This window comes from Lipotes vexillifer, unplaced genomic scaffold (genome assembly GCF_000442215.2).
Source record: "Lipotes vexillifer unplaced genomic scaffold, Lipotes_vexillifer_v1.1 scaffold238, whole genome shotgun sequence".
Taxonomy (NCBI): Eukaryota; Metazoa; Chordata; class Mammalia; order Artiodactyla; family Lipotidae; genus Lipotes; species Lipotes vexillifer.
In genome coordinates, this window is record NW_006785665.1 from 2282855 (window position 1) to 2310255 (window position 27401).

Here is a 27401-nt window from a genome sequence, read left to right on the forward strand (position 1 = left end):
TTCCCTAGTTCTTAATCTAAGATTTTGTCCATTAGTCAGGAGAGTAATGGTAAAGGGAGTTCAGTGATGTCTCAAGCTTCTTGGCCACTGTTGTCTTCTGTCTTGGCTGTGTGTCTGAGTAGGAAATATTTATCTGTTCAGTATATGAATTTTTCATTATTAATACTTAAAGTTATATCTTCACTGATGCCTGGGCTTTTACTTCTTAGCTATTTTATTGTGGTATTTAGCTCTTTAATGGAAATCTTATCTGAACCACACTCTAGGGGGATTTATTTTACTGTTGGTTTTTAAAATCCCTTTTGTATCTGTTTTTAAGATTCAACAATAAACAGTCTTGCTTCTTAATTATATCTTACTGTAGTCATCACTGTGTTTCCAAAGTAGGAGGTACTATCACATCAATTTCCCCAAAATCTAATTTGTTACTCTTGAATGGCAACACATAGTCTTATATCTCACCTAATCAACACTAAAAGAGCCTGCTAAAAGAGTATTTACAGTGATGTGATTTAAGATACTGCGTGATTAAAAGAAAGCTCATGGTTTCTCTTAAGGTAAATATTAGAAACTTAGCTCCATTGAGTTCTTCTGTCCCCAAGTTGTCCTTCAGTCAGTCCGTTCATTAAGGAGTTAACTCTCATTTAGAGGCAGAACTTTAAAAAAATCTCATCTTCAAGTATTTGATTTATGGTACCTTTTGGGCCTCCAGTTTATATGTAAGGCTTTTTATTTGTAATGTTTTTCAAGTTAAGAGCGAACATTTCAGAGTGCTACTAGTTTTTGACAAACCGGTTGACATTCATTTTGTATTCTCAACAGCTGGCTTTTTAGGGTATAAGGAGTCTAATATCAGAGCCAAGTATATTTTATTCAGGAAATAGTCTTTCCTGAACAACATACTTCTCCCTTGAATGAGAGTTGTGTTAAATTATGCTGCATTTATTTGGGGTTTTGGTAAGAGTATGAGACTTTTTTTTTTTTTTTAAAGGAAATGGAGTTTCTTTGTCTTCATGAACTTCTATGTATACAACCAAGGAACTTTAAGTAAGCGTTACAGGAGGCTTATTCTATTCCATGTATAAAGTAATAACAAATTCTTTCAGAGTGTTCTCTGGATTATATGGAATGTATGGATTTAAGGTTCACCTCTTTTAATTTTCATCTTTGATTCTATTAAATAAAATGCGCAGGTTGGACCTGCTTTTCTCACATCAGTTGTTCCTAATTAATTGCATTGTAGGTTTTGTCAGTTTATATGATGAATTTGAGTCAATAATCAAGAGCAGGTTTATTAGATTATTTCTAGTAATTTTTATCAATAAATATCTTAATAATATGTTTCATAGTGCAATACATAAAAACTAAATCATATATTTTTTTCATTCTTCCACTAAAACTAGTTTTTCCTCTATTAATGTAACAGGAGAAATTATGTATGAGACCTGTGGAATTCTGTCCGCAACATCTAGTGTCATTTGTCCTTCGCTTAATGTCCTCTTATTGTCAGCTTGAAAGTCATATATTATTACAGAGAATGGCAGTGGCAACAGCTAAAATATTCCAGTTCTAACACAGAATGGTTTAACTTTATTTTTAGACTTGGATTTTCCTATGATTTCTGTCTTTTCCTGTCTCTCCAGGTTCCCAGCCAACTTCAGATAAGTCTTCCCAGCGATCATCAGAGAGCACAAACTGTAGCCCTACGCGAAAGAGGTCTTCATCTGAGAGTACTTCTTCGACAGGCAAGTGCTATTTGTTTTAACAGACTTTGAAGATAATTTCCCAACTGTTACTTGTGAACAGACTTGAAATAGATTTTTTTCTTTGGCCGTGCCGGATGGCTTGTGAGATCTCAGTTCCCCGACTAGGGATTAAACCTGGGCCACGGCAGTGAAAACGCCAAATCCTAACCTCTAGAACACCAGGGAACTCCCTTATAATAGCTTTACATTGTAGATTACAATTTATTAGCTTGCAGTATAATATTTAGAAAAAACAAACAAAAGTGGTCCTGCGATGTGAGAATAATAATGTATATTGAAACAATAAAATAGTGTTCACCTTTTACCCCTTTCATGTCCAGTTAAGCATACTCCATGAGGTATAGTGATTTTGTTTTTTCTTCCAGTTTTATTGAGATATAATTGGCATACAGCACTGTATAAGGTGTACAACATAATGATTTGACTTACTTATATCATGAAATGATTACCACAATAAGTTTACTGAACATCCATCATCTCATATAGATATAAAATAAAAGAAAAAAAAACATTTTTTTCCTTGTGATGAGAACTCTTAGGATTTACTCTCTTAACAACTTTAATATATAGTATACAGCAGTGTTAATTTTACTTATCATGTTGTACTTACATCCCTAGTACGTAATTTATCCTATAACTGAAGGTTTGTAGAGGTATAGTGATTTTAATATAGTTCAGAAGGGATAATTCAAAATGAATAGGTAGAAGGGTAGGTGCACACAAAAATACAGATTTTGAAAGTTGAATTGAGGTAATGGGGTGTGTACTGTAATAGGGGAGTGTAGATTAGAGCTAGTTAATAAAGACTTAGATATATATAAAATTATTTAGTAAAGTAATAGTTTCCAGTAGCATTTACAAATCTTTGAGATATGTAAAACAATCTGAGGTTGTAAGAAGAACCTCTATTAATATTTATTTCTAGTCAACTTTTAAAATTTGTAATGTTTACATATTTTAAATATATATAACTTCTTCATACAGTATAACATATCTGTATACTTTATACTTAGATTTAGGTTTTACTCTCAGTTTTCTTTTTACTGATAGTATGTGTGTTTACCAAAATAATAATAATAATAATAATGATATATATCTTCTGCCTTTACCAGGGATTGGAGAGTAGGAGATCATTTTTAATTTATCAGTATTATCAGGAGAAATGGGGAGTGGTAGTTTCATTCCCAGTAGTGGGAGTAATATATGTAAAAGGGAGAATAGAGAGTTCAAGAAATTAAATAAGAGAGCCAGTGTGGTTGGAGTAAAGGCAGTGACTGAATATGAGGCTGGAAGGGCAGGTAGGGACCAGTCATGTAGAGCCTTATTGATAACACTTAGAAGCCTTTGAAAGTTTTAGCAAGGAAGTCACATATCATTCCTTAGCTTTTCTGTCCATCTGGTTTTAATTAGGAGATCACTTATGACTTATAGTTAGAAAATTTAATTTCTTCATCAGTACTCAAGGGCTCACTGTCAAATTGTATCAATATGGTAAATTTGTTTAATTTTTATTTGATGATTATCTTCACCATATTTGAAGCTTTTTATTAGTACCATTGTGCCAAAGGTACAGTGGAATTCAAACAGCAGTGGTAGTTTTGTCTCTCATAGTACTTTGTCTTTACACTGACTAATGCAATGACTGACTAATTTTGATGGTGTCAGCCTAGACCAGGGTTCAGCAAACCATAGCCTGTGGACTAAATGTTGTCCAAGTCCTCTTTTTTGTGCAGCCTTCAAGCTAAGAATTGATTTTACACTTTTAAAGGGTTGTTTTTTGTTTCTGTTTTTTTAAAGGAAAAGAAAAAATTATACGTGAGAAATTGTGTGTGTCCTCAAAAGCCTAAAATATTTACTATCTCTCTTCTTATAGAAGAAGTTTGCCAACCCCCGAAAAAAATGAATGAGATTTCAATAAGAGACATATCTATGAAGAAAATCACCAAAATGTTTTACTTTAGTAAACTGTTTATTTAGGGTTACTGTATATACAGAGTGCTGGGGATACAAATATGAATAAGATAAGGTTCCTGTCCTCAAGGATTTGGATATATTCACCAGTTAAAAAATATGTTAAATTCTATAACAGGCCAGTATACAAAATGTTATGACACACAGAGGAACTGAAGCACTAACCACTGACATACTGAAAATGTGACATATATACTACTATAATTTGAGTAGACAGGTGGGACAAGGACATGAAGTTGTAAAAGTAATAATGGACTATATCAGATATGGTGTACTTTTTTTTTTGAAGGAATTGAAACTTTATTGTAGATGCAGTTGGGAGCTATTGAAGGATTTTGAACAGGGAAGATGAAAATTGTTTCATATATTGTAACAATGAGAATAGGCTAGATTTTGCAGTGCTAAAAAAAAATCCCAAAATTTCAGTGACTGAAAACAACAAAGGCTTTATTTTTTTATTCATGCTGTATGACCATGACGGGCCTGCTCCATATTGTCTTCCCTCCTGTCTGATGGAGCAGCCTCTATCTATCTGGAATGTTGCTTGTCTTATGAAAGAGAGTAAAAGGCCACAGTGAAGCACTAACTAGCTCTTAAAATTTCTGCCCAGAAGTAACATGTGTTACTCCTCACATTTCAATGCCAGAGCAAGTCAGATGGTTTAAGTCTTATGTCAAGGAAGTATGGGAAGTATAATCCTATTAAGGGAGGAACAGCAAATATTTATGAATGATAATATAGTCTGCCACATAGGCATTTTAGAAAAATGTAAAACATTACAATATGGAGAATGGACTGTGGCAAGAGAAATGTGTGAAGACAGTAGATAATGGCTTCAGGTTTGGATATATTAAATTTGAGCTGTCTTTGGGCTATTGAGATAGAGATGTTAGATAGCCATTTGGACGGTGTGGTTTATAGTTTATGACACCTATGGTAGAGATACAGATCTAGCAGTATGTAGATAAACTTGAATTTGGCAGTGAATGAGGCCCAGGGAGAAAGTGTAATTTGAAAAGATGACAGAGTTGGAGATTTAAGATACATTAGATTTGAGAGGGAAGTGGATGAAAAGATGTCAGTGAATGACATAAAATTTTTAAATAGTTTTTTTTTTTTTTTTTTTTTTTTTTTGCGGAACGAAAGCCTCTCACTGTTGTGGCCTCTCCCGTTGCGGAGCACAGGCTCCGGACGCGCAGGCCCAGCGGCCATGGCTCACGGGCCCAGCCGCTCCGCGGCATGTGGGATCCTCCCGGACCGGGGCACGAACCCGTGTCCCCTGCATCGGCAGGCAGACTCTCAACCACTGCGCCACCAGGGAAGCCCTTAAATAGTTTTTTAATAAAAAAGGTAAAGAGTACATGTCATAGAAGTCTCTTAATGTCAGATGTAATAAAGAGGTCAAGAAAGATTTGGACAGAAAGTGTGAAATGATTGGGGAAAAGTGGTTTTTGGTTTTTTTGGCTGCGTTCAGTCTTCGTTGCTGCACACGGGCTTTCTCTAGTTGTGGCAAGCAGGGGCTATTCTTTGTTGTGGAGCACGGGCTTCTCATTGCGGTGGCTTCTCTTCTTGCAGAGCGTGGGCTCTAGGCATGCGAGCTTCAGTAGTTGTGGCTCGCCGGCTCTAGACTGCAGGCTTAGTAGTTGTGGCTCACAGGCTTAGTTGCTCCACAGCATGTGGGATCTTCTCGGACCAGGGCTCAAACCCATGTTCCCTGCATTGGCAGGCAGATTCTTAACCACTGCGCCACCAGGGAAGTCCTGGGGAAAAGATTTTTTAAAACAGTTTGCAGGTAGAGGTAAAGTTAGAGCAATTTGGAGGCTTGAGATGAGGAAAGGGGACTGTTAGAATTTAGGTAGCATTGGAATAGATTAGACCTCTTTATTTCCAGTAGTGTGGTAGATTAGATGTGCAGAGGAAACAAACTTCTTGGTACCAAGAACTAAAAATACTAGATAAAATGTGGAAAACATTTCTTAAAACATTTGCTGAACTTTGAAATATGTAAATAGAAAACCAGAAACTTTCAGAAAGCTTGATTCAACACAGATAAAGAGCATTAGAGCTACTTGACATCTGCTTGAGTCCTGGTGGTATAGAGCCTGGTTATTGGAACACATTCAGGTATAAGAGACAAAGGACAAAGCCTAGAACTCCAGCAGACAGAAGTTCACATCAGATTTCCCTGCAGCATAGATGTGTAACTCCTTAATGGTGACACCAGTGTAAGAGCAAATAGAAACAAATCTATCACAGAAGCTAGATCCTTGTTTCAGTTTTAGCTTTGGGTGGAGCAGAAAAACGAGTTTCTGAACACAAGCTCATACTCACCTTCTGTCTCTCATGCAGATTTATATTGCCTGTGAGACAAAGAAAAAAATTAATTAAAATTTGTTGTAGGTGGGTCGCACCCCCAGTTGCCTTGCAGAGCCAAAGGCAAGCTTAATTTCCATTCAGTATAAAGCTAAGTCTTTCTTGATCAATGTATCCTCCATCTTGGTTGACCTAGCATTCTCATTTACTCCAGCAGCCCAGGAATGGCAGCCTTTATTTTGCAATTGAAAGGCAAATAAATCAACCAGAAACTATGTATATTCAATTTCTCCAACTTAACATGTTAAAAAAAGGAAGACAGCAAAATCTGAGCATTTAACAGTGTATCATTACAGTGTCCAGCATCCAATCAAAAATTAATAGACATGCCAAGAAGCAAGAAAGTGTGACTTAGTGGAGTAAAAATCAGTCAGTGGGAACTGCCACAGAAATAACATGTGATGGAGTTAACAGACAGGTACATTAAAACAGCCATATTTGAGAATTTAAAGGAAAATATGAATATAGCAAATAGTAAAAATGGAAGATATTTTTAAAATCTGTTAACTTCTTTAGGTGATAAATATCTGAAATGAAAATTTCACTGAATGGGATAACAGCAGATTAGACACTACAGAAGAAAAGATCTTTGAACTTGCAGAAATACTAATAAAATCTATCTAAAATGAAGTGTAGAAGTGGGGGGAAAAAAGTGATATAAAATGAATAGAATTTCAGTGACCTGTGATACAGTATCAGCAGGGCCAACATACATAGGATCTGAGTCTTATAAGGAGGAATAAAAAATATTTGAAGAAATAATACTCAGAACTTTTTCACACTTAATAAAAGTTATCAGCCCATAGATCCATGAAGTCCCACAAATGCCAAGCAGGATACACAAACATACAGAAATCAAGGGACATCATTATCAAATTTCTTAAAACCGGTGGTTAAGAGAAAATCTTAAAATTAACCAGCAAAAGCAAGGAGACAAGAAAACACATAGTATACAGAGGAACACTGGAACGAATCACAGCAGATGGATTGTCAGAGATGTTGTAAGACAGAAGACAATAAAAATAATGTCTTTAAAATGCTGGAAGGGGAAAAAAAAAACCTATCAATTTAATATTCTGTAACCAGTGAAATACCCTTCAGAAATGAAGGCAAAATAAACATTATCAGAAAAACAAGCTTAAAGAATTGGTTGCTAGCAGGTTTACGGTAGTAGAAATGTTCTTCAAACAGAAAAATCATAGTAGATGGAAACATGGCTCTACCAAAGGGATGAAGAGTTCCAGAAATTTTCAGTAAATAAATATAAAACACCCTTTTCTTATATTCTTTTGAAGTTCATGTGGAATTATATCAAGATAGCCTCATATTCTGGACCATAAAACATCTTAATAAACTTTAAAAGTTTGAAATCATACAGAATATATTTTAAGAACACAATGGAATTGAATTAGAATTCAGTAACACAAGATACCTTGACATTCCCCAAATAAGTGAAAAGTTAACAACACACTTCTAAATAGCCCATAAGTCAAAGAGGAAATCACAGACAAAATTAGAAAATCTTTTAAATTAAATAAAAATGAAAACATATAAAAATTTTATGGAGTATAGCTAAGTCTGTTTTTAGCTTTACAAAGTTACATTATTAAACACAAAAGGTCTAAGCCCAAACTCACCTTTAGGAAGCTAAAGACAGTAGAACAAATTAAACCCAAATTAGATGGAAGAAAAATGATAAATATAAGAGCAAAAATAAGCAGAAAACATTAATCAATCAAAGCTTATACTGGTTTATCGAAAAAAAAAATTTTAAAAAGGAGAACTGTAGCTGAAAGGATTAAGAAAAAAGAAATTGAATTAGCAGTATCAGGAATGAAAGAGAGGATATCAGTGCAATTGCTACATACCATAACAGGACAATAAGGGAGCATAATGAACAGTTTTATGCCAATAAATTTGATAAGAAAGAGCACATTCTTTGAAAAACACCAGCTACTAAAACTCAAGAATAAATAGCCTAAAGAGCCCTACATCTATTTAAGAAATTCAGCTTGCAGTTTAAAACCATTCTACAATGAAAACTCAAAGCCCAAATAGCTTCAATCATGACTATTTAAGGAAAAAATAATACTAAGTATATAAAAACTGTTCCAGAAAGTAGGAGCATTTTCCCAACGCATTTTATGAAGGCCAGCATTACCCTGATTCTGAATCCAAGCAACACATTACCAGAAAACCACACACTATTAAGCATGAATGCAAACTGTACAAAATATTATCAGATTGAATCCAGTATGTTGAATGTATAGCATACCAAGGCCATGTGGGTTTATTTCAGGAATGCAAGGTTGGATTAACATTAGAAAATCAATTAGTGTATTTTACGAAATTAACAGTAAGTGAGAAAATCATAATCATCTAACTAGGTAAAGAGAAAACATTTGCCAAAATCTAACATCCATTTTTAATTATTTTAAAAACCTGATTTTTAGAAATAAAAGGCATACAGATAGGAAGAAGAAAAAAAATATCTGTTTACAGATGATATGATCTATAGAAAAATTCCTAAGAAATCTGTCACAAAAACCACTGAACCGGGCTTCCCTGGTGAGAATTTCACTTATATTCCTTTGCACTTAAAACATTGTCAGAAAAAGCACTGGACTAGAAATATATGTATTTAAAGTTTAGTTCTTTATTCAATATTTAGCTGTTGAGTCTCTTAACTGGACCTTCATTTTTAAAGAAATAAGCTCTATTCTTTCTGCTCCTCATCTCAGAGAGTGAGAATTGTCTTTTTGACCCACCACGTTTTTTTAGGGAAACATGGGCCAACTTTGAATTTATTGTGGGTACTGTAATGTACCTTATTCAGGAAACTATCAACTTGCCTGTGAAAGACAAATGTGTATGGTATTGGGCTGGCCAAAAGGTTCATTCGGTTTTTTCTGCAAGATGGCTCTAGTAGCACTTAGTTGTCTTTAACTTCATTCAAAACAATTTTGTTAGATTGTATGTGACAGTTGTCATATCAGCGTACATTAAAAAAAAGACTTATCAGGACTTCCCTTATGGCGCAGTACTTAAGAAACTGCCTGCCAATGCAGGGGGCATGGGTTCGATCCCTGGTCTGGGAAGATCCCACATGCCACGGAGCAGCTGAACCCATGCACCACAACTACTGAGCCTGTGCTCTAGAGCCCGCGAGCCACAACTACTGAGCCTGTGTGCCACAACTACTGAAGCCTGTGTGCCTAAAGCCCGTGCTCTGCAGCAAGAGAAGCCACCGTTATAAGAAACCCACGCACCTCAATGGAGAGTAGCCCCCTCTCGCCGTGACTAGAGAAAGACTGCGTGTAGTAATGAAGACCCAATGCAGCCAAAAATAAATAAATAAATTCTTAAAAAAATTAAACAAGACTTATCAAAATTGGTGAATTTTTGTGTAGCCATTTTAATATTGAAGATGAAAGGAAATAAGCAACATTTTCGGCATATTATGCTTTGTTATTTCAAGAAAGGTAAAAACGCAACTGAAATGCAAAAAAACATTTGTGCAGTGGTTGGAGAAGGTGCTGTGAGTGATCGAACATGCCAGAAATGGTTTGTGAAGTTTCGTGCTGGAGATTTCTCACTGGACGATGCTCCACGGTCGGGTAGACCAGTTGAAGTTGATAGCGATCAAATCGAGACATTAATTGAGAACAGTCAACATTATACCATGTGGGAGATAGCCGCCATACTCAAAATATCTAAATCAAGTGTTGAAAATCATTCGTATCAGCTTGGTTATGTGAATCGCTGCGATGTTTGGATTCCACGTAAGTTAAGCGAAAAATACCCTTCTTGACCGTATTTCCACATGCGAATCTCTACTGAACATAACGAAAATGTTCCATTTTCAAAACACATTGTGACGGGCGATGAAAAGTGGGTACCGAACAATAATGTGAAATGGAAGAGATCATGGGGCAAGCGAAATGAACCACCACCAACCACATCTAAGGCCGGTCTTCATCCAAAGAAGGTGATGTTGTATATATGGTGGGATTGGAAGGGAGTCCTCTATTATGAACTCCTTCTGGAAAACAAAACGAGTAATTCCAACAAATACTTCTCCCAGTTAGACCAACTGAAAGCGGCAGTTGATGATCCAGAATTAGTCAGCAGAAAACTCATAATCTTCCATCAGGACAACACAAGACCACATGTTTCTTTGATGACCAGGCAAAAACTGTTACAGCTTGTCTGGGAAGTTCTGATTCATCCTCTGTATTCACCAGACATTGCACCTTCGGATTTCGATTTATTTAGGTCTTTACAAAATTCTCTTAATGGAAACAATTTCTATTCCCTGGAAGACTGTAAAAGGCACCTGGAACAGTTCTTTGCTCAAAAAGATAAAAAGTTTTGGGAAGATGGAATTATGAAGTTGACTGAAAAATGGCAGAAGGTAGTGGAACAAAAGGGTGAATACGTTGTTCAATAAAGTTCTTGGTGAAAATGAAAAACGTGTCTTATTTTTACTTAAAAACCGAAGGCACTTTTTTGGCCAACCCAATATTATGATATTTAATCTTGCTATGAAAAATAGAGTGGTATTCTTTGTCTTTTATCCTTTGTAAAGTTATTTAAATAACCAGTTGTGTTCAGTTTTTATCATGTGTGATTTGTTGTCTTATTTAGTGAACGGAGTTCCATCTCGAAGTCCAAGATTGGTTTCTTCTGGGGATGACTCTGTGGATAGTCTGCTGCAGCGATTGGTACAACATGAGGACCAAGAGCCCCTGGAGAAAAATATTGATGCTGTGATTGCATCTGCCTCTGTGCCACCTTCCTCCAGTCCAGTCCATAGCCACAGCAAGGAGCGAGCCCTGGGAAAACCAGACAGCCTTCTAGTGCCTGCAGTCCCCAGTGACTCTTGCAGTAGTAGCATCTCACTCCTTTCTGAAAAGTTGCCCAGCAGCCATTCCCCCCATCATATCAAGAGAAGTGTAGTAGAAGCTATGCAGCGCCAAGCTCGGAAAATGTGCAATTATGACAAAATCTTGGCCACCAAGAAAAACCTAGACCATGTCAATAAAATTTTAAAAGCCAAAAAACTTCAAAGACAGGCCAGGACAGGGAATAACTTTGTGAAACGCAGGCCAGGTCGACCTCGGAAATGTCCCCTCCAGGCTGTGGTATCAATGCAAGCATTCCAAGCTGCCCAATTTGTCGGCCCAGAATTAAATGAAGGTGAAGAAGGAACAGCACTGCACCTTGGCCCTGATACAGTTACAGATGTCATTGAAGCTGTCGTTCAGAGTGTAAACCTGAACTCAGAACATAAAAAGGGATTGAAGAGGAAAAGTTGGCTGTTGGAAGAACAGACCAAGAAAAAGCAGAAGCCATTCCCAGAAGAAGAAGAACAAGAAAATACTAAAAGGTAATTTCTTGTTTAACATTTTGAGTAGAGGAAACTAGCTTATGCACAAATGTAACATATCTGTGCAGCTGAATTGTTCATTTAATCTAACAACCTTTTACTATATAAGACCTGTTCTTTTTTGTTAGAAGTGTTCATTCTTATGGCTGTCCAAAATTGTAAATAATTAAGAAGCAAGGGGGAATATAACAATCTAACACAAGGCCCTTACTATACAGATGAGGAAATCAAGACCCAGAGTGATTGTGTGTTTTATCCAGTGTATAAATATGAGTGGAATTATTTTTACTATCACACTATCTTATCTCCTTGGTGCTCTAAAACTTTTCATCCCTATCGTCAAATACATTTTTTAAGTCTTTCTGCGTTTTATATTTTTTTCTTAATTAATTAAATAATTTATGGCTGCATTGGGTCTTTGTTGCTGCGCGTGGGCTTTCTTTAGTTGCAGCAAGAGGGGGCTACTCTTTGTTGTAGTGCGCGGCTTCTCATTGTGGTGGCTTCTCATTGCAGAGAGCACGGGCACTAGGCGCTTGGGCTTCTGTAGTTGTGGCTTGCGGGCTCTAGAGCGCAGACTCAGTAATTGTGGTGCACGGGCTTAGTTGTTCCGCGGCATGTGGGATCTTCCCTGACCAGGGCTCTAACTCATGTCCCCTGCATTGGCAGGCAGATGCTTAATTAGTGCACTACCAGGGAAGCCCCTAGATTGTTTTTTAATAGTTTCTTTTTTATATTTTTACTTTTCCCCAAAAGGTGTAGGGCAGAAGTCAAAAATCACCCCCCACCCCCACCCCCGAGAAGACCATTTAATCCTTTTGTTATATATCCAACCAGATTCTTTCCCTGAAGGAATATTTGATTTTTATTTTACTTATTTATTTATTTTTTGGCCTCTCCATGTGGCATATGGGATCTTAGTTCCCTGACCAGGGATGGAACCCGTGTCCCCTGCCGTGGAAGCACGCAGTCTTAACCACTGGACCACCTCTGTTTACAGAAGTTTTTCGTAGCTCTCCATGCATACATCTATGAAAAAATACTTTTTTTATAGAGAATATATGGGATTTAAATTTCTTTCCTGAGAATACACACTCATAAATAAATCAGTGAAACTAGAAGTTTACTGATTCACGAGTTAAAGTCTCTTCACATGATCTCATTTCTTCTCAGATCCTATTTTCATGGATAAGACTGTTAATATATTGCGTATCCTTTGATACCTTTCTTATGCATTTACAAATACGTGCATATGCAAAGCTGTTATTTTATATAAGTGGTAGCATACATATTATACTTAATTTTGTAACAACTTTTCTCTTTATAATCTTGGCGATCTTGTCATTTAGTACATATAGAATTACCTTATTGCATGTTAAGAATATATCATAATTTAATTATTTTCCTTCAAAGGGTTACATATTACTTTTTTACATATAGGTCTTAAATCAGCTGAAATTTACTCTTGTATAAGGTATGAGTTAGTGCTATGTTTATTGCCAGTTAGTTATTTATCAAGATTGCAGATTTGTAAGCATTTTTGTTTTATATGTAGTGTCTATAATTTATATTCCCATTGGATTTTTGTGAAGGTTTTTTTTTTGAAAGGGGGAAAAATTTAATTAGATTTAAATTTTTTGATTTTTTTTTTTTTTTTTTTGCGGTACGTGGGCCTCTCACCGTTGTGGCCTCTCCCGTTGCGGAGCACAGGCTCCAGATGCGCAGGCTCAGCGGCCATGGCTCATGGGCCCAGCCGCTCCGCGGCATGTGGGATCTTCCCAGACCGTGACACGAACCTGTGTCCCCTGCATGGGCAGGCAGACTCTCAGCCAACTGCACCACCAGGGAAGCCCAGTTTTTTGAATTTTTAAATGGCAGTCTTACCACTATTAATTGATCATCATTTCCCTACTTGTTGAAATGATACCTTTATCATATAATAAATTCTTAAATATCTCTGGGTCTTAGGGTCTTCTTTTATATTTTTATATTCTCTTCCCATCAGTCTGTTTTGTTATCAATCTGTTATTTCTGTTTTCATTACTGAGGCTTTTAAAATATCTACAAACAGAATGACTTTTGCCTTCGCTATAGTAAGAAAGTGACAATTTGAGACATCTTAACCATCCAATTTAGGAAGGGTCATGTTAAAAACGTGCCTCAGAGAAAAGGCTTTATTTCAGATAAGCCCTTCTGTTCCAGCAAGTTCTAGTAGCATTAGTCAGCAACATTAAGCACTTATTTTCCACAAAATTATATTCTGGAATTTGAGGAGATTATAAAGAAAAAGATACAGTTTCCACTCTCAAGAGATTGTGTAGGTAAGGACATGGCACAGTGAGTTCCCAGAGATAGCAACAGTTTTTCACCTTTCTTGAACTGGAACCAACCTTAGCACTTGTTATATAGCAGGAGTTTGTTCATTTGTTTTTTCATTTTATTTTATTTTTTAAATAAATTTATTTATTTATTTTTGGCTACGTTGGGTCTTTGGTGCTGCGCACTGTCTTTCTCTACTTGCAGCAAGCAGGGGCTACTCTTCGTTGCAGTGCACGGGCTTCTCTCTGCAGTGGCTTCTCTTGTTGCGGAGCACGAGCTCCAGACGTACAGGCTTCACTAGTTGTGTCACGTGGGCTCAGTAGTTGTGGCTCTCAGGCTCTAGAGCACAGCACAGTATTTGTGGCACACGGGCTTAGTTACTCTGCAGCATGTGGGATCTTCCTGGACCAGGGCTCGAACCCATGTCACCTGCATTGGCAGGCAGATTCTTAACCACTGCACCACCAGGGAAGTCCCTCTTCATTTATTTCTAAATTAAGTATTTATTGCAAAATTATTTCATGTGCTAAGGGTAAATACAGTTGTAAGCAAATATAGAAATATTCCCTGTCCTCATGGTTCTTACATTCTAACTATTATGAAGAATTATTTATGTTTATGAGCTTATATTAGAGGTAATTGACTCAGTTTTTTTGTGGAAGTAATGACTGAGGTAAAATCTGAAGAACAGACTTTATTTGTTATTTAGAGGAGCAACGCCAGAGCATACATTTTAGACTGGTAAGTATGAAAAGGCATGGCAGGTTCAGGGAAATGAAAGAAACGTTTTGCGACCAAAACACGTTAATTAGAGTAGTATGGTGTCAAATGAGTCTAGAGAAAAGGTGGTAGGGACCAGATCTTGCAGAGGTCCTTGTACACCATGTTAAAGAGTTTGATCACTCTTCATTGATTAATAACAAACCAGAATGCAAAAGAATATTGTAATGATTATGAGCTGGGTTCTAGATTCAGAAAAACCTGAGTTCAAGTTCTGGATCTAAAAGGAAAAAAGAAAAAAATTTTTAACTCATGTAAAAAAATAAAATTAAAATATTAAAAATATTTAGAACTGAGTAAATACTGTGATGCATATTGAAATTTGTGGGATGTATCTAAAGAGGTACCTAGAGGGAGATTCATAGCTATTAATGCTTATATTATTTTCAAGAATGCTGAAAATTTATGAATGAGGATATTACCAAACAAAACTTGTGTCTGCTCGCTGGTACACAGTAAAGCCAAACTAATGATACCAGGTTGTGGTGAGGGTAAGTGCAGCATTTATTACAGGATGCCAAGCAAGGAGTTCAGGACAGGTAGTGCTTAAAAAGCCCGAATTCCCTGATGGGTTTTAGGAAAACATTTTTATCTTTAATTTTTAAAATTAATCTTTAGTGGAGTATAGTTCTCTACAATGTTGTTAGTTTCTGCTGTACAGCAAAGTGAATCAGCTATACATATACATATATCCCCTCTTTTTTGGATTTCCTTCCCATTTAGATCACCACAGAGCATTGAGTAGAGTTCCCTGAGCTATATACAGTAGGTTCTCATTAGTTATCTATTTTATACATGATATTGATAGTGTATACATGTCAATCCCAATCTCCCAATTCATCCCACCTCCCTCCTTTCTCTCTTGGTATCCATTCGTTTGTTCTCTACATCTTTGTCTCTATTTCTGCTTTAGTAAATAAGATCACCTGTACCATTTTTCTAGACTCCACATATATGCGTTAATATACGATATTTGTTTTTCTCTTTCTGAGTTACTTCACTCTTTATGACAGTCTCTAGGTCCATCCACTTCTCTACAAATGACCCAGTTTTGTTCCTTTTTATGGCTGAGTAATATTCCATTGTATATATGTACCACATCTTCTTTATACATTCTTCTGTTGATGGACATTAAGGTTGCTTCCATGTCCTGGCTATTGTAAATAGTGCTGCAGTGAACATTGGGGTGCATGTGTCTTCTTTTCAATTATGGTTGCTGGGTCATATGGTAGTTCTGTATATAGTTTTTTAAGGAACCCACCATACTGTTCTCCATAGGTGGCCGTATCAATTTACATTCCCAGCAGTGCAAAAGGGTTCCCTTTTCTCCACACCCTCTCCATCATTTATTGTTTGTAGATTTTTTTTTTTTTTTTTTTACTGGTACGTGGGCCTCTCACTGCCGTGGCCTCTCCCGTTGCAGAGCACAGGCTCCGGACGCGCAGGCTCAGCGGCCATGGCTCCCGGGCCCAGCCGCTCCGCGGCATGTGGGATCCTCCCGGACCGGGGCACGAACCCGTGTCCCCTGCATCGGCAGGCGGACCCTCAACCACTGCGCCACCAGGGAAGCCCTGTTTGTAGATTTTTTGATGATGGCCATTCTGACCAGTGTGAGGTGATACCTCGTTGTAGTTTTGATTTGCATTTCTCTAATAATTAGTGATGTTGAGCATCCTTTCATGTGTTTTTTGGCCATCTGTATGTCTTCTTTGGAGAAATGTCTATTTAGGTCTTCTGCCCATTTTTTGATTGGGTTGTTTGTCTTTCTCATAGTGAGCTGCATGAGCTGTTTGTATAATTTGGAGGTTAATCTTTTCTCACCTTCATTTGCAAATATTTTCTCCCATTCTCACGGTTGTCTTTTTGTCTTGTTTATGGCTTCCTTTGCTGTGCAAAAGCTTTTAAGTTTAATTACGTCCCTTTTGTTTATTTTTGTTTTTATTTTCATTACTCTAGGAAATGGGTCTAAAAAGATCTTACTGTAATTTATGTCAAAGACTGTTCTGCCTATGTTTTCCTCTAAGAGTTTTATAGTGTCTGCCTTACATTCAGGTCTTTCATCCATTTTGAGTTTATTTTTGTGTATGGTGTTAGGGAGTGTTCTGATTTCATTCTTTTACATGTAGCTGTCCAGTTTTCCCAGCACCACTTATTGAAGAGGCTGTCTTTTCTCCATTGTATATTCTTGCCTCCTTTGTCATACATTAGGTGACCATAAGTGCATGGATTTATCTCTGGGCTTAGGAAAGCATCTTTAAAGGCAAGGTGAGGGAGGGACGTCCCAGGTGTATGATCAGCTCATGCACAAATCTGCGATTGGTTGATGGTGAGGTAACAGGGTGGTGTCACAGAGGTTAAGATTATCAATCCTTAGGTGCCAGTAGGTCTGTGGTGCTTATGATCATCAAGTAAGTAATTTCTCCCATTTGGTTTTAGCATCTGTAAAACAACTTCAGGAAATGTGCATCAGATACTATTATCTAGGTACTTCAGAGAGGAAATAAGCAGAGGATATAGGGGAGGGGTCTGTCCTGGGAAGACCCCATAGGGTCCTTCTTGGTTACAAAGAGTCCAATTAAAAAATTCTAAAAACAGTGGGACTTGCCTGGTGGCACAGTGGTTAAGAATCCGCCTGCTAATGAAAGGAACACGGGTTTGAGCCTTGGTCCGGGAAGATTCCACGTGCCGTGGACAACTAAGCCCGCGAGCGACAACTACTGAAGCCTGTGCACCTGGAGCCTGTGCTCCACAACAAGAGAAGCCACCGCAATGAGCAGCCTGCGCACTCTAATGAAGCGTAACCCCCGCCCCTCGCCGCAACTAGGGAAAGCCCGTGTGCAGCAATGAAGACCCATTGCAGCCAAAAATTTTAAATTTATTTAAAAAAGAAAAGAAATTAGAAAAATGAGAATAAGCCCCAAAATGTAAAGGACGGAGATAAAACATATACATTAACAAAATAAAGCTAAGGTACAGTAGAGAGAATCACTGAAGACCAAAGTTAGTAATACTAATGATAACGAATAAAATATACAAACTTCTGGTAAGGTTGATCAATAAAGGAAGAGAAAGGGAATAATAAAGTTAGGAACTTAAAAGGAAATAAGCTATATATGAGAGATTAAAATGTGAGTACTATAAGAACTTTATGCCCAACAAATTGTAAAACTCAGTTGAAATGTATGTGCTGTATTCCTAGGAAAAATACCTACTCGGAAAGAAATACCCTTTGTGCTTCTGTAATGTAAATTGAATCTACAATGTCTTGCCACACGAAAGCACCAGGACCAGGTTTAAAAGAGGGTTCTCGCTTTAAAAAGATCATTTCAGTCTCATTAAAACTCTTTAGAGAATATGAAGGGAGTTTGAAGAGGAATACACATACAGAAAGTATATAAATAGAAGTAACCAGTTTTAAAAATTATTTTTAATAAATTTATTTATTTGTTTTTGGCAACATTGGGTCTTCGTTGCTGTTCGCAGCCTTTCTCTCGTGGTGGGTGCACGGGCTTCTCACTACGGTGGCTTCTCTTGTTGCGGAGCACAGGCTTAGTTGCTCCGCAGCACGTGGGATCTTCCCGGGCCAGGGCTTGAACCCATGTCCCCTGTATTGGCAGGCAGATTCTTAACCACTGTGCCACCACGGAAGCCCTAAAAAATTTTTTTATAAAGTTAACACCTATGTAGATACAGAACAGGTGAACATATAGAACATTGGTAGCGTCCCATGTTCTTTCCCAGTCATACACCACTTCCTTGCCAGTAGCTATAATAAATCTCCTGACTTTTACCTTTTTTCATACCATTTAAGTATTCAATGTAGATATAGTTTAGTTTATCCTTCCTGAACTTCACTGAAATGGAATTATACAGGACATATGCTTTTGTGCCTCACCTTTTTTGCTCAACATATAAATGTAAAACCATCTCTGTTGTTACACATTGCTGTAGTTACCTCCTTTTTGTTATTTTATAGTTATCCATTGTTTGTATGTAATAGTCTTTTTTAAAAAATTTTTTGAAGTATAGTTGATTTACGATGTGTTAATTTCTGCTGTACAGCAAAGTGACTCAGTTATACATATATATATTTTTTTCATATTCTTTTCTATTTATGGTTTATCACAGGATATTGAATATAGTTGCCTGTGCTATACAGTAGGACCTTGTTTATCCATCCTATATATACTAGTTTGCACTTGCTAATCCCAAATTCCCAATCCTTTCCTTCCCCACCTCTCCTCCCCCTTGGCGACCACAAGTCTGTTCTCTATGTCTGTGAGTCTGTTTCTGTTTTGTAGATAGGTTCATTTGTGTCATATTTTAGATTCCACATGTAAGTGATAATATATGGTATTTGTCTTTCTGACTTACTTCGATGAGTATGATAATCTCTGGATCCATCCATGTTGATGCAGATATAGAATTTTTCTGTTTTACTGTTGGGTTATTTTCATTTTGACACTATTACCCAAATATGCTGCTCTTAAAATTCCTCTAATGTTCACTGGTGGTTATGGACACTAATTCCTCTAGGGTATATACCTAGGAATGGAATCACTGAATGAAACAATGGATTTGCCCCAAGACTTAATTTTAAGCTATGGTGTATTGAGCTAGCATGGAACTGAATATAGAATTGGATAAGAGAAACGGATCCATACATGCAAGCTTGCTATATGATGGAGGTGACACTACATATCAATAAGGAAATAAAATTATATTCAATAAATGGTGCCCCAGAAATTGATATTGCATTGGAATGGGAATGAAATTGAATTCTGTCTTAATCCATGTATAAAAATCAGTTCCCAGTTGGTTAAATAAATACATAAGTGTAAAAAGCAAACCTTCAAACTTTTAAAGGCTAATACAGAGGGAGGAAAACTTTATGACCTTGTTTCTCAGAAAGGAGTTCATAAACAAGATATCAAAAGCAGTAAGCATACAGGTAAAGATTGATATACTGCATTATTATTAAAACTAAGAATTTCTGTTTATCAAATATCATCCGAATAAATGTATGAAGACTTGCTACAACCTGGGAGAAGAAATTTATAAGATATAATTTATAGGGCTTCCCTGGTGGCACAGTGGTTGAGAGTCTGCCTGCCGATGCAGGGGACGCGGGTTCGTGCCCTGGTCTGGGAAGATCCCACATGCCGCGGAGTGGCTGGGCCCGTGAGCCATGGCCGCTGAGCCTGCGCATACGGAGCCTGTGCTCCACAATGGGAGAGGCCACAACAGTGAGAGGCCCGCGTACCGCAAAAAAAAAAAAGAAGAAGAAGAAGATATAATTTATATATTTTTGATATCCAGAGTATGTAACCAAAAAAGTATTTCAAAACAACCCAGTATGATCCAGCAATTACCTTTTACACAGCTTAGGAAAGCTCCTGCCCAATGATCACCAGAAAGCATTTTTTTGGAAAAGTAGTAGCAAGATTGATTATAATATATAGAAACTGGAAATATCCCAGATTAACAGGAAAAGGAGTAAGTATATTGTAGTTTTTTGTACAATGGAATATGATATGGTAATAAAAATTAATGAATTATAACTGACATGTAATGATAATGAATGAGTCTTAGAGATAAGATTAAATGAAAGAAACAAGACCCTGAAAATGATATACTAACTGATTTTGTTTTTATAAAGCAAAAAAAAAAAGCCACAAAAAATAAACAATTTATTGTGTTAATGTAGATAAATATATCATAAGCCATATTTTATTTTATTTATTTTTTAATTTTTTGGCTGCGCCACGTGGCTTGTGAGATCTTAGTTCCCTGACCAGGGATTGAACCCAGGCCATGGCAGTGAAAGTGCTGAGTCCTAACCACTGGACTGCCAGGGAATTCCCATAAAGCCATATTTTAAAATACCTTACCTCTTCTTCTTTCTCTTTCCTTTCCTGAAGAATTCAATCTTAAAGCCATTTGGTAGGTATCTCTATGGGATGTGGAAACCATGGTGACCCTGAGCTGGGTGTTGGAGGCTTAATGAGGTGAAGAGGTGGGTTATAGGGCGAGAGCAAGGGAATGTTAACCCAGCCTACGGTGTCAGAGCCCGAGTGGGATAAGAAGGATGCTCTTGTAATGAGAGTGCACAGTGTCAGGTATTAGGGACCAGCAAGGTTAGGAAGTGTCCTTCTCAGATCTCCTTAATAAGAATTTTAAAAATTCTATGAGTAGGCATTTGCATTTCCTTTATAAGCCCCCAAGGTGATTCTGATATACATGGTCTATAGACAGAACTTGGAGAAACATGGCACTTGAAGAGTTTATATATGTAGGATATATACATACACATTTAAGCAGGAAAGCAGAAAACATTTTTGATTTTAGGAGGAAGAAACATAAGGTAAGGCACAGAAAAAATGAATTTGGCTATAAGGAGAGTAGGAAAAAAAATAATAAAATATGAAACCAATCCATCTCATAACCAAGTAAGATTTATCCCAGTTATACAAAACTTGTTCAACATTTGAAAATCACGTTAACAGGCTAAAGAAGAAATATCACATGGTCATATCAGCAAATGCAGAAAATTTTTTGACGAAAATCTAATACATGTTCATGATAAAAAGTTAGCAATCTAGGAATAAAAAGAAACTACCTCAACCTAATAAAAGCTATATGTAAAAAACCCACAGCTGGGGCTTCCGTGGTGGCGCAGTGGTTGGGAGTCCGCCTGCCGATGCAGGGGACGCGGGTTCGTGCCCCGGTCCGGGAGGATCCCACATGCCGCGGAGCGACTGGGCCCGTGGGCCATGGCCGCTGGGCCTGCACGTCCGGAGCCTGTGCTCCGCAACGGGAGAGGCCACAGCAGTGAGAGGCCCGCGTACCGCAAAAAAAAAAAAAAAAACCCACAGCTGACAACTTCAGTGGTGAAAGACAGAGGTTTTCCACTATTACCAGAAACTAGGAAAGGAAGCCCACTTTTGCCACTTCAGTACAATTTTGTATTGAATTTCCTAACCAGAGCAGTTAGGCAAGAAAAAGAAAAGCCTGTGTTTATGGGGTGGAAGACTTAAGATATCAGTACTACCCAAAGTGATCTACAGATTCAGTGCAATCCCTATTAGAATCCCAGTGATGTTTTCTGTGAAATAGAAAAATCCATCCTAAAATTCATGAGGAATCTCAAGGGATTCCAAATAGCCAAAACAATCTTGAAGAAAAAGAACAAAATTGGAGGACTCACACTTCTATATTTTTTTCTTTTTATTGTCCTTTTGCACTGGCTACAACCTTTAACTGACGTTGAATTTAAGTTAGGAGAGCAGACATTTGTCTTTTCATTGGTATTTGGGAAACTGTATTCAGTCTTTCACTATTAAGTATGAGGCAAAAAGAAAATCTAGGAAATTCCCTGATACGTCATTGCTTAGGTCCCAAGGTACCTAGCCAATCTGTGTGCTTATGTTTATTTTATATATAATTTCAAGGGTTTTTAGTTGTATTTAATGGGAGGATAGGTAGAAGTGTCTATTCCATCTTTGCCTGGAACTATATTCACCTTAATTTTTAAAGATGTTTTTGATTGATTTAGAATTCTCTTGACAGGCTCCTCCCCTCCCCTTCCTTTTAGCACTTCCAGATATCTTTTCATTGCCTTCTGGCTTGCATTATTTCAGACATGAAATCTGCATTCATTCTTATTTTTGTATTCCTGTATAGACTGTGTATTTTTTCTCTGGCTCTTTTTATTTTCTTCATCAATAGTTTTCAGGAAGTTTATTATGATATGCCATACTTGATTTTTTTTTAGTTTATATTGCTTCTGGTTTGTTTAGCTTCTTGGAACTTTGGGTTTATACTTTTTATCAAATTTAGAAATTTTTATCAAATTTAGAAAATTTGGTCATTGCTCTTTTTTTCATTTTGAATTTTTTAATATTGTAAATGTCACATTATTGTGTGTATGTTTTTTGTTCTTTTCTATATGTTCGATTTTATTTTGGTAGGCAGTTAAGTTACTTGTGGATTGGTTTGGATTCTTTTGAAGATAGTTTTTAAGCTTTGTTAGAGCTGGCTTTTATTCCAGAGATAGTTGAGCCCTACAAAAATGGATAATGTTACCCTCTGGGATCTTTATTGAATGCCCACAGTGTTAGGCAGTGTCTTTCACTCTCGCTAGTGGAATCTGAGTATCTGTCATCATGTGGGAGCTCTGGAAATTGTTTAGGTTATAATACTCTGGTGGTTCTTTGTTCAGCCTTATGGAATTTCACCTTGCACATACACAAACTTAGTATTTAGCAATGTACTAAAGGAGACCCTTACACAGATTTCTAGAGTTATTTTTCTCCATAGCTTTCTCCACTCCAGTACTCTGCCTCACAAATTCTAACTACCTCAGCCTCTCCATATTCTGATCTCTTTTCAACTCATTAAGTTGGCCATTCTCTGCTTTGGCTCTACTCCCTCTACCTCAGTCTTTCTTGTAAAGGCAAAGTGGTTATAGGAATCATCTCTTTCTATTTTATTTCCAATTTTCTCAGGGATCACAGTGCTATAGTCACTGTTGTCCAGTGTCTGATAATTGTTTCATAAACTTACTTCAGGTTTATTGTACTTTGCCGTGTTTCTGTTAGTTTCTGTCAGGAGGACGAATCTGGTATCTGTTACTCCAGCATGACCAGATGAGGAAGTCCACATGTCTCTTTTTATAATTGCTCTGATGTTTTTTTAAATAGATAATTATTTGTAGGAAAAAAATTTCACCATAAAATTATCTTTAAACTTCTCTTTCTAGCTTTACTGAAGCAGCAGTTGAGATTCCCAGTCCTCCTGAAACCCCAGCCAAACCTCCCGAACCTGAAAGTACCTTGCAGCCTGTGCTTTCTCTCATCCCAAGAGAAAAGAAGGCCCCACGTCCCCCAAAGAAGAAGTATCAGAAAGCAGGGCTGTATTCTGATGTTTACAAAACTACAGAGTAAGTAGTGGTACCTATCAGCTGACATCCTTTAAAGACCTGCCATTCTTCCATGTTTTAAATAATACTTTGACTATCAAGAAAAACAAAAAACAATACAAATGTAATATACACAAATACAAATCTCATCACAAACACCTCAGTGTTCACTGTACTCATGATATGTTGTTTGGGGCGAATTATTTTCCCTGATCTTTATCTTCTCTCTACCTTTCTAGATTATGTTTCTGTAGTTTGGATTCTAATGATGCCTGTTTTGTTAATTGAAATTAAGAAAAGGGACACTCTGCTTGTATCTAAAATGATCTTGATGGTTTTCTACATTCATTCCTCATTTGTTAAATGCTGTGTTCCAAACTATTTGCCAGATGAGTAAAATACTTCTTATTTTTAAGAACTTCATATTCTGTTGGGAAAGTTCAGCTTGATAAGTCTTCTGATGGAAACATTTTAAAACCCCAGAGAGCTATCAACTCACTATATCATTCATTAAGAAGTAGTTCACAGAGTATACTTGAGTTAGGTTTTGGACATTCAGCAGTAGTTTGCAAGATGGAGAAGGGCATTCCAGTTAGGATAGCATGTACCAAGGCACATACTAGGATGCGAAGACTTTTCATGTATTAGAACAACTCAGAAGTTCACTTTTTCTGAAATGTAGTGGTGGTGTGGAAAATAAGCATTGTGTGATAGGGACTGTGGACTTTCCTGACTCTTAAGATATTTATCCCACTAAGCTATAGGAAATTTAAAATACTATTTTTAGAAAAGGAAGTGCAAATTTGTGTTTTAAGATAACTCTGGCTGGGCTTCCCTGGTGGTGCCATGGTTCAGAGTTCGCCTGCCAATGCAGGGGACATGGGTTCGTGCCCTGGTCCGGGAAGATCCACATGCCGCGGAGCGGCTAGGCCTGTGAGCCATGGCCGCTGAGCCTGCACATCCGGAGCCTGTGCTCCGCAGGGGGAGAGGCCACAACAGTGAGAGGCCCGTGTACCACAAAAAAAAAAAAAAAAGATAATTCTGGCAACAGAGTGGAAAATGAATTGAATGAGAGAGTTACTAATGGCAGAAATTCACAGTATCCATCAAAAGGTCATGAGGAATTCTTGAATTTAGGCAAGAAAAGAATGAAATTGAAAGAGGAACAGTTACATTTTAAAGATACATCTGACTTGGTATGGTTAAAGTGATCAACATATAAATCACAACACTTTATTTTGCATTGAAAAGATCTTTCATTAATTTGCCACTGAGGTAGGTATCACATAAACTCTTTGTACTCCATTTCTGCTTCTTGGGTCATGAAAATGTTTTATTAGTTAGGCTTAGTTTCAGCTGCCAATGATAAGAAATCCTCTCAAATAACCAAGACTTTTTAAAGATAAACATTTATTTTCCTTTAATTTAAAAAAAGTTGTGAAGTACACAGTTCAGAGTTAACATGGTATCTTCACAGTGTCTTCAGGGACCTAGACTCCTTATTTTCTGTTCTTCCATTTCAACACTAAGCTTGTGTTCCTATGGTTACCTTTTGTTCCAACATAACTGCCATAAGGTCTTCATTACAGAGAGGATAAAAGAGGAAAAGGGAGTAAAAAACAAGTATTGTACCTTCTTTGTAAGGAAGCATTATGGAGTGAATGTGTTCCCCTGAAATTTCATATATTGAACCCCTAATCCCCAGTGTGATGATATTTAGAGATGGGGCCTTTGGGAAGTATTGAATAATTATAGGTTATTTGGGTGGAGCCCTCCTGAATGAGATTAACATCCTTATAAAGAGAGACACAGAGAGAGATGATTTCTCTCTCTACCATGTGAGTATACAAGAAAGCAGTATCTGCAAGCCAGGAAGAGGGCTCTCACTTAGAACCCAGCCCTGATCTTGGACTTCCCAGCCTCCAGAACAGTGAGAAATAAAATTTTGTTACTTAGACCACCAAGTCTATGGTAATTCATTATAGCAGCTAATCTGACTAAGAAAGGAAACTTCAGAACCTCATTTACAGTTACTAACTGAAACGTAGTCATGTAACCATACTTCAGCCACAGGGAAGGCTGAGAAATAATGGTCATTATTTCAGGTGACAATGCCTGAAAAAAAATTAGCATTGTCACTACAAATGAGAAAATGAAAATGCATTTGGGGAAGATCTAATACAGTTACGATTTTAAAGGAATGTTTTTGCTGAATAGAAGAGCAGGTATAAAGTTCTCTGCTAAAAACTATATTTCAAGTTTTGGTTTTGGGTTTTGGGTTTTTTTTTTTTCATATTTGGTTATGCCGGGTCTTAGTTGCGGCATGTGGGTTCTTCGTTGCCAAGTGCGGGATCTTCGTTGCGGCATGTGGGATCTAGTTCCCTGACCAGCGATCGAACCCGTGCTCCCTGCATTGGGAGCATAGAGTCTTAGCCACCGGACCACCAGGGAACTCACTGTAGTTAAAGTTTTACTTCTACTTTTTGACTAATGTACTTCTTCTGGATTAAATTCCTAAAAATGAGAGATTAATAATAAAATCAGACTGTTCCTCAAAAGATCAGTATCATCAACTACATTAGTGTTTTAAAATGTCTCTAGTCAGATAAAAGTCTTTCACTCTGTAAAGGACCTTGTTTATGTTAGAACTAGCTCTTCATCTCATAGAAATAAATGAGAAGAAAATGGCTTATTTTGGATATATATATATATTTTTTTTTTCGGTATGCGGGCCTCTCACTGTTGTGGCCTCTCAAGCTGCGCAGCACAGGCTCCAGACGCGCAGGCTCAGCGGCCATGGCTCTCGGGCCCAGCCGCTCCACAGCGTGTGGGATCCTCCCAGACCGGGGCACGAACCTGCGTCCCCTGCATCAGCAGGCGGACTCTCAACCACTGTGCCACCAGGGAAGCCTTATTTTGGAATATCTTTTAAAACATAGATCAGATAATACACATGTGCATTCCTACAAACTGTGAAGCCAGTATATTTTTGTGGGCTGGCTGTTTTTTGTTGGTAGCAATTGGGGTGGGGATTGTTTGTTTTGTTTTTTAAATTAATAAACAGTTATTCAGAGCAGTTTTAGGTTCACAACAGAATTGTTGGAAAGTATAGAGATTTTGCATATACCCCCTGTCCTTATGCATGCACAACATCCCCTACTATGGACATCCTGCACCACAGTGGTACCTTTATTACAATCAGTGAACCTGTATTGACACAGTATCACCCAAAGTTCATAGTAGGCATTAGGGTTCACTCTTGGTGCTGTGCTTTCTATGGGTTTTGGTAAATGTATAATGACATGTATCTACCACAGTAGTGTCACAGAATAGTTTCATTGCCTTAAAAGTCCTCCATGTTAGGGAAGTTTGTGTTTTGGATCACAGAATGGTACAAGGACATTGCAAGTTTACTCTTTTTTATATAAATCATTATAGGTTTTAAAAAACTATGAGGGGAGGGTGTGATTCAGTTAAAATTGTATCAAGATTAGACTCCAGGGCTTCCCTGGTGGCGCAGTGGTTGAGAGTCCGCCTGCCGATGCAGGGGACGCGGGTTTGTGCCCTGGTCCGGGAGGATCCCACATGCCGCGGAGCGGCTGGGCCTGTGAGCCATGGCCGCTGAGTCTGCGCGTCCGGAGCCTGTGCTCCGCAGTGGGAGAGGCCACAACAGTGAGAGGCCCGCGTACCGCAAAAAAAAAAAAAAAAAGATTAGACTCCAGTATCAGTATGGGAAATTAATTAGATGAGGAAATATTAGAAGTTAGAAGACCAGTTAGGAAGCAGGACACCTTTGTGGTTCTCCAGGATAGAAGTCATGTCATGAGCTGAGGTGATAGCTAAGGTGGCTGGATGTTGGAAAGAGTGGGCTCTTGAAAATTTTTTA

The 27401-nt window shown here is 37.5% G+C and overlaps 1 protein-coding gene across 1 annotated transcript in view; it reads left to right on the forward strand.

The window, feature by feature from the left end:
• Window positions 1–27401, forward strand: part of ASH1L (ASH1 like histone lysine methyltransferase) — a 217146-nt gene that overhangs the window by 79355 nt on the left and 110390 nt on the right. Inside the window, exons 4-6 of the mRNA XM_007457931.1 lie at window positions 1644–1745; window positions 10758–11499; window positions 23357–23536. Of these exons, the coding sequence (XP_007457993.1) occupies window positions 1644–1745; window positions 10758–11499; window positions 23357–23536 (1024 nt within the window). The remainder of the gene's footprint in view (window positions 1–1643; window positions 1746–10757; window positions 11500–23356; window positions 23537–27401) is intronic.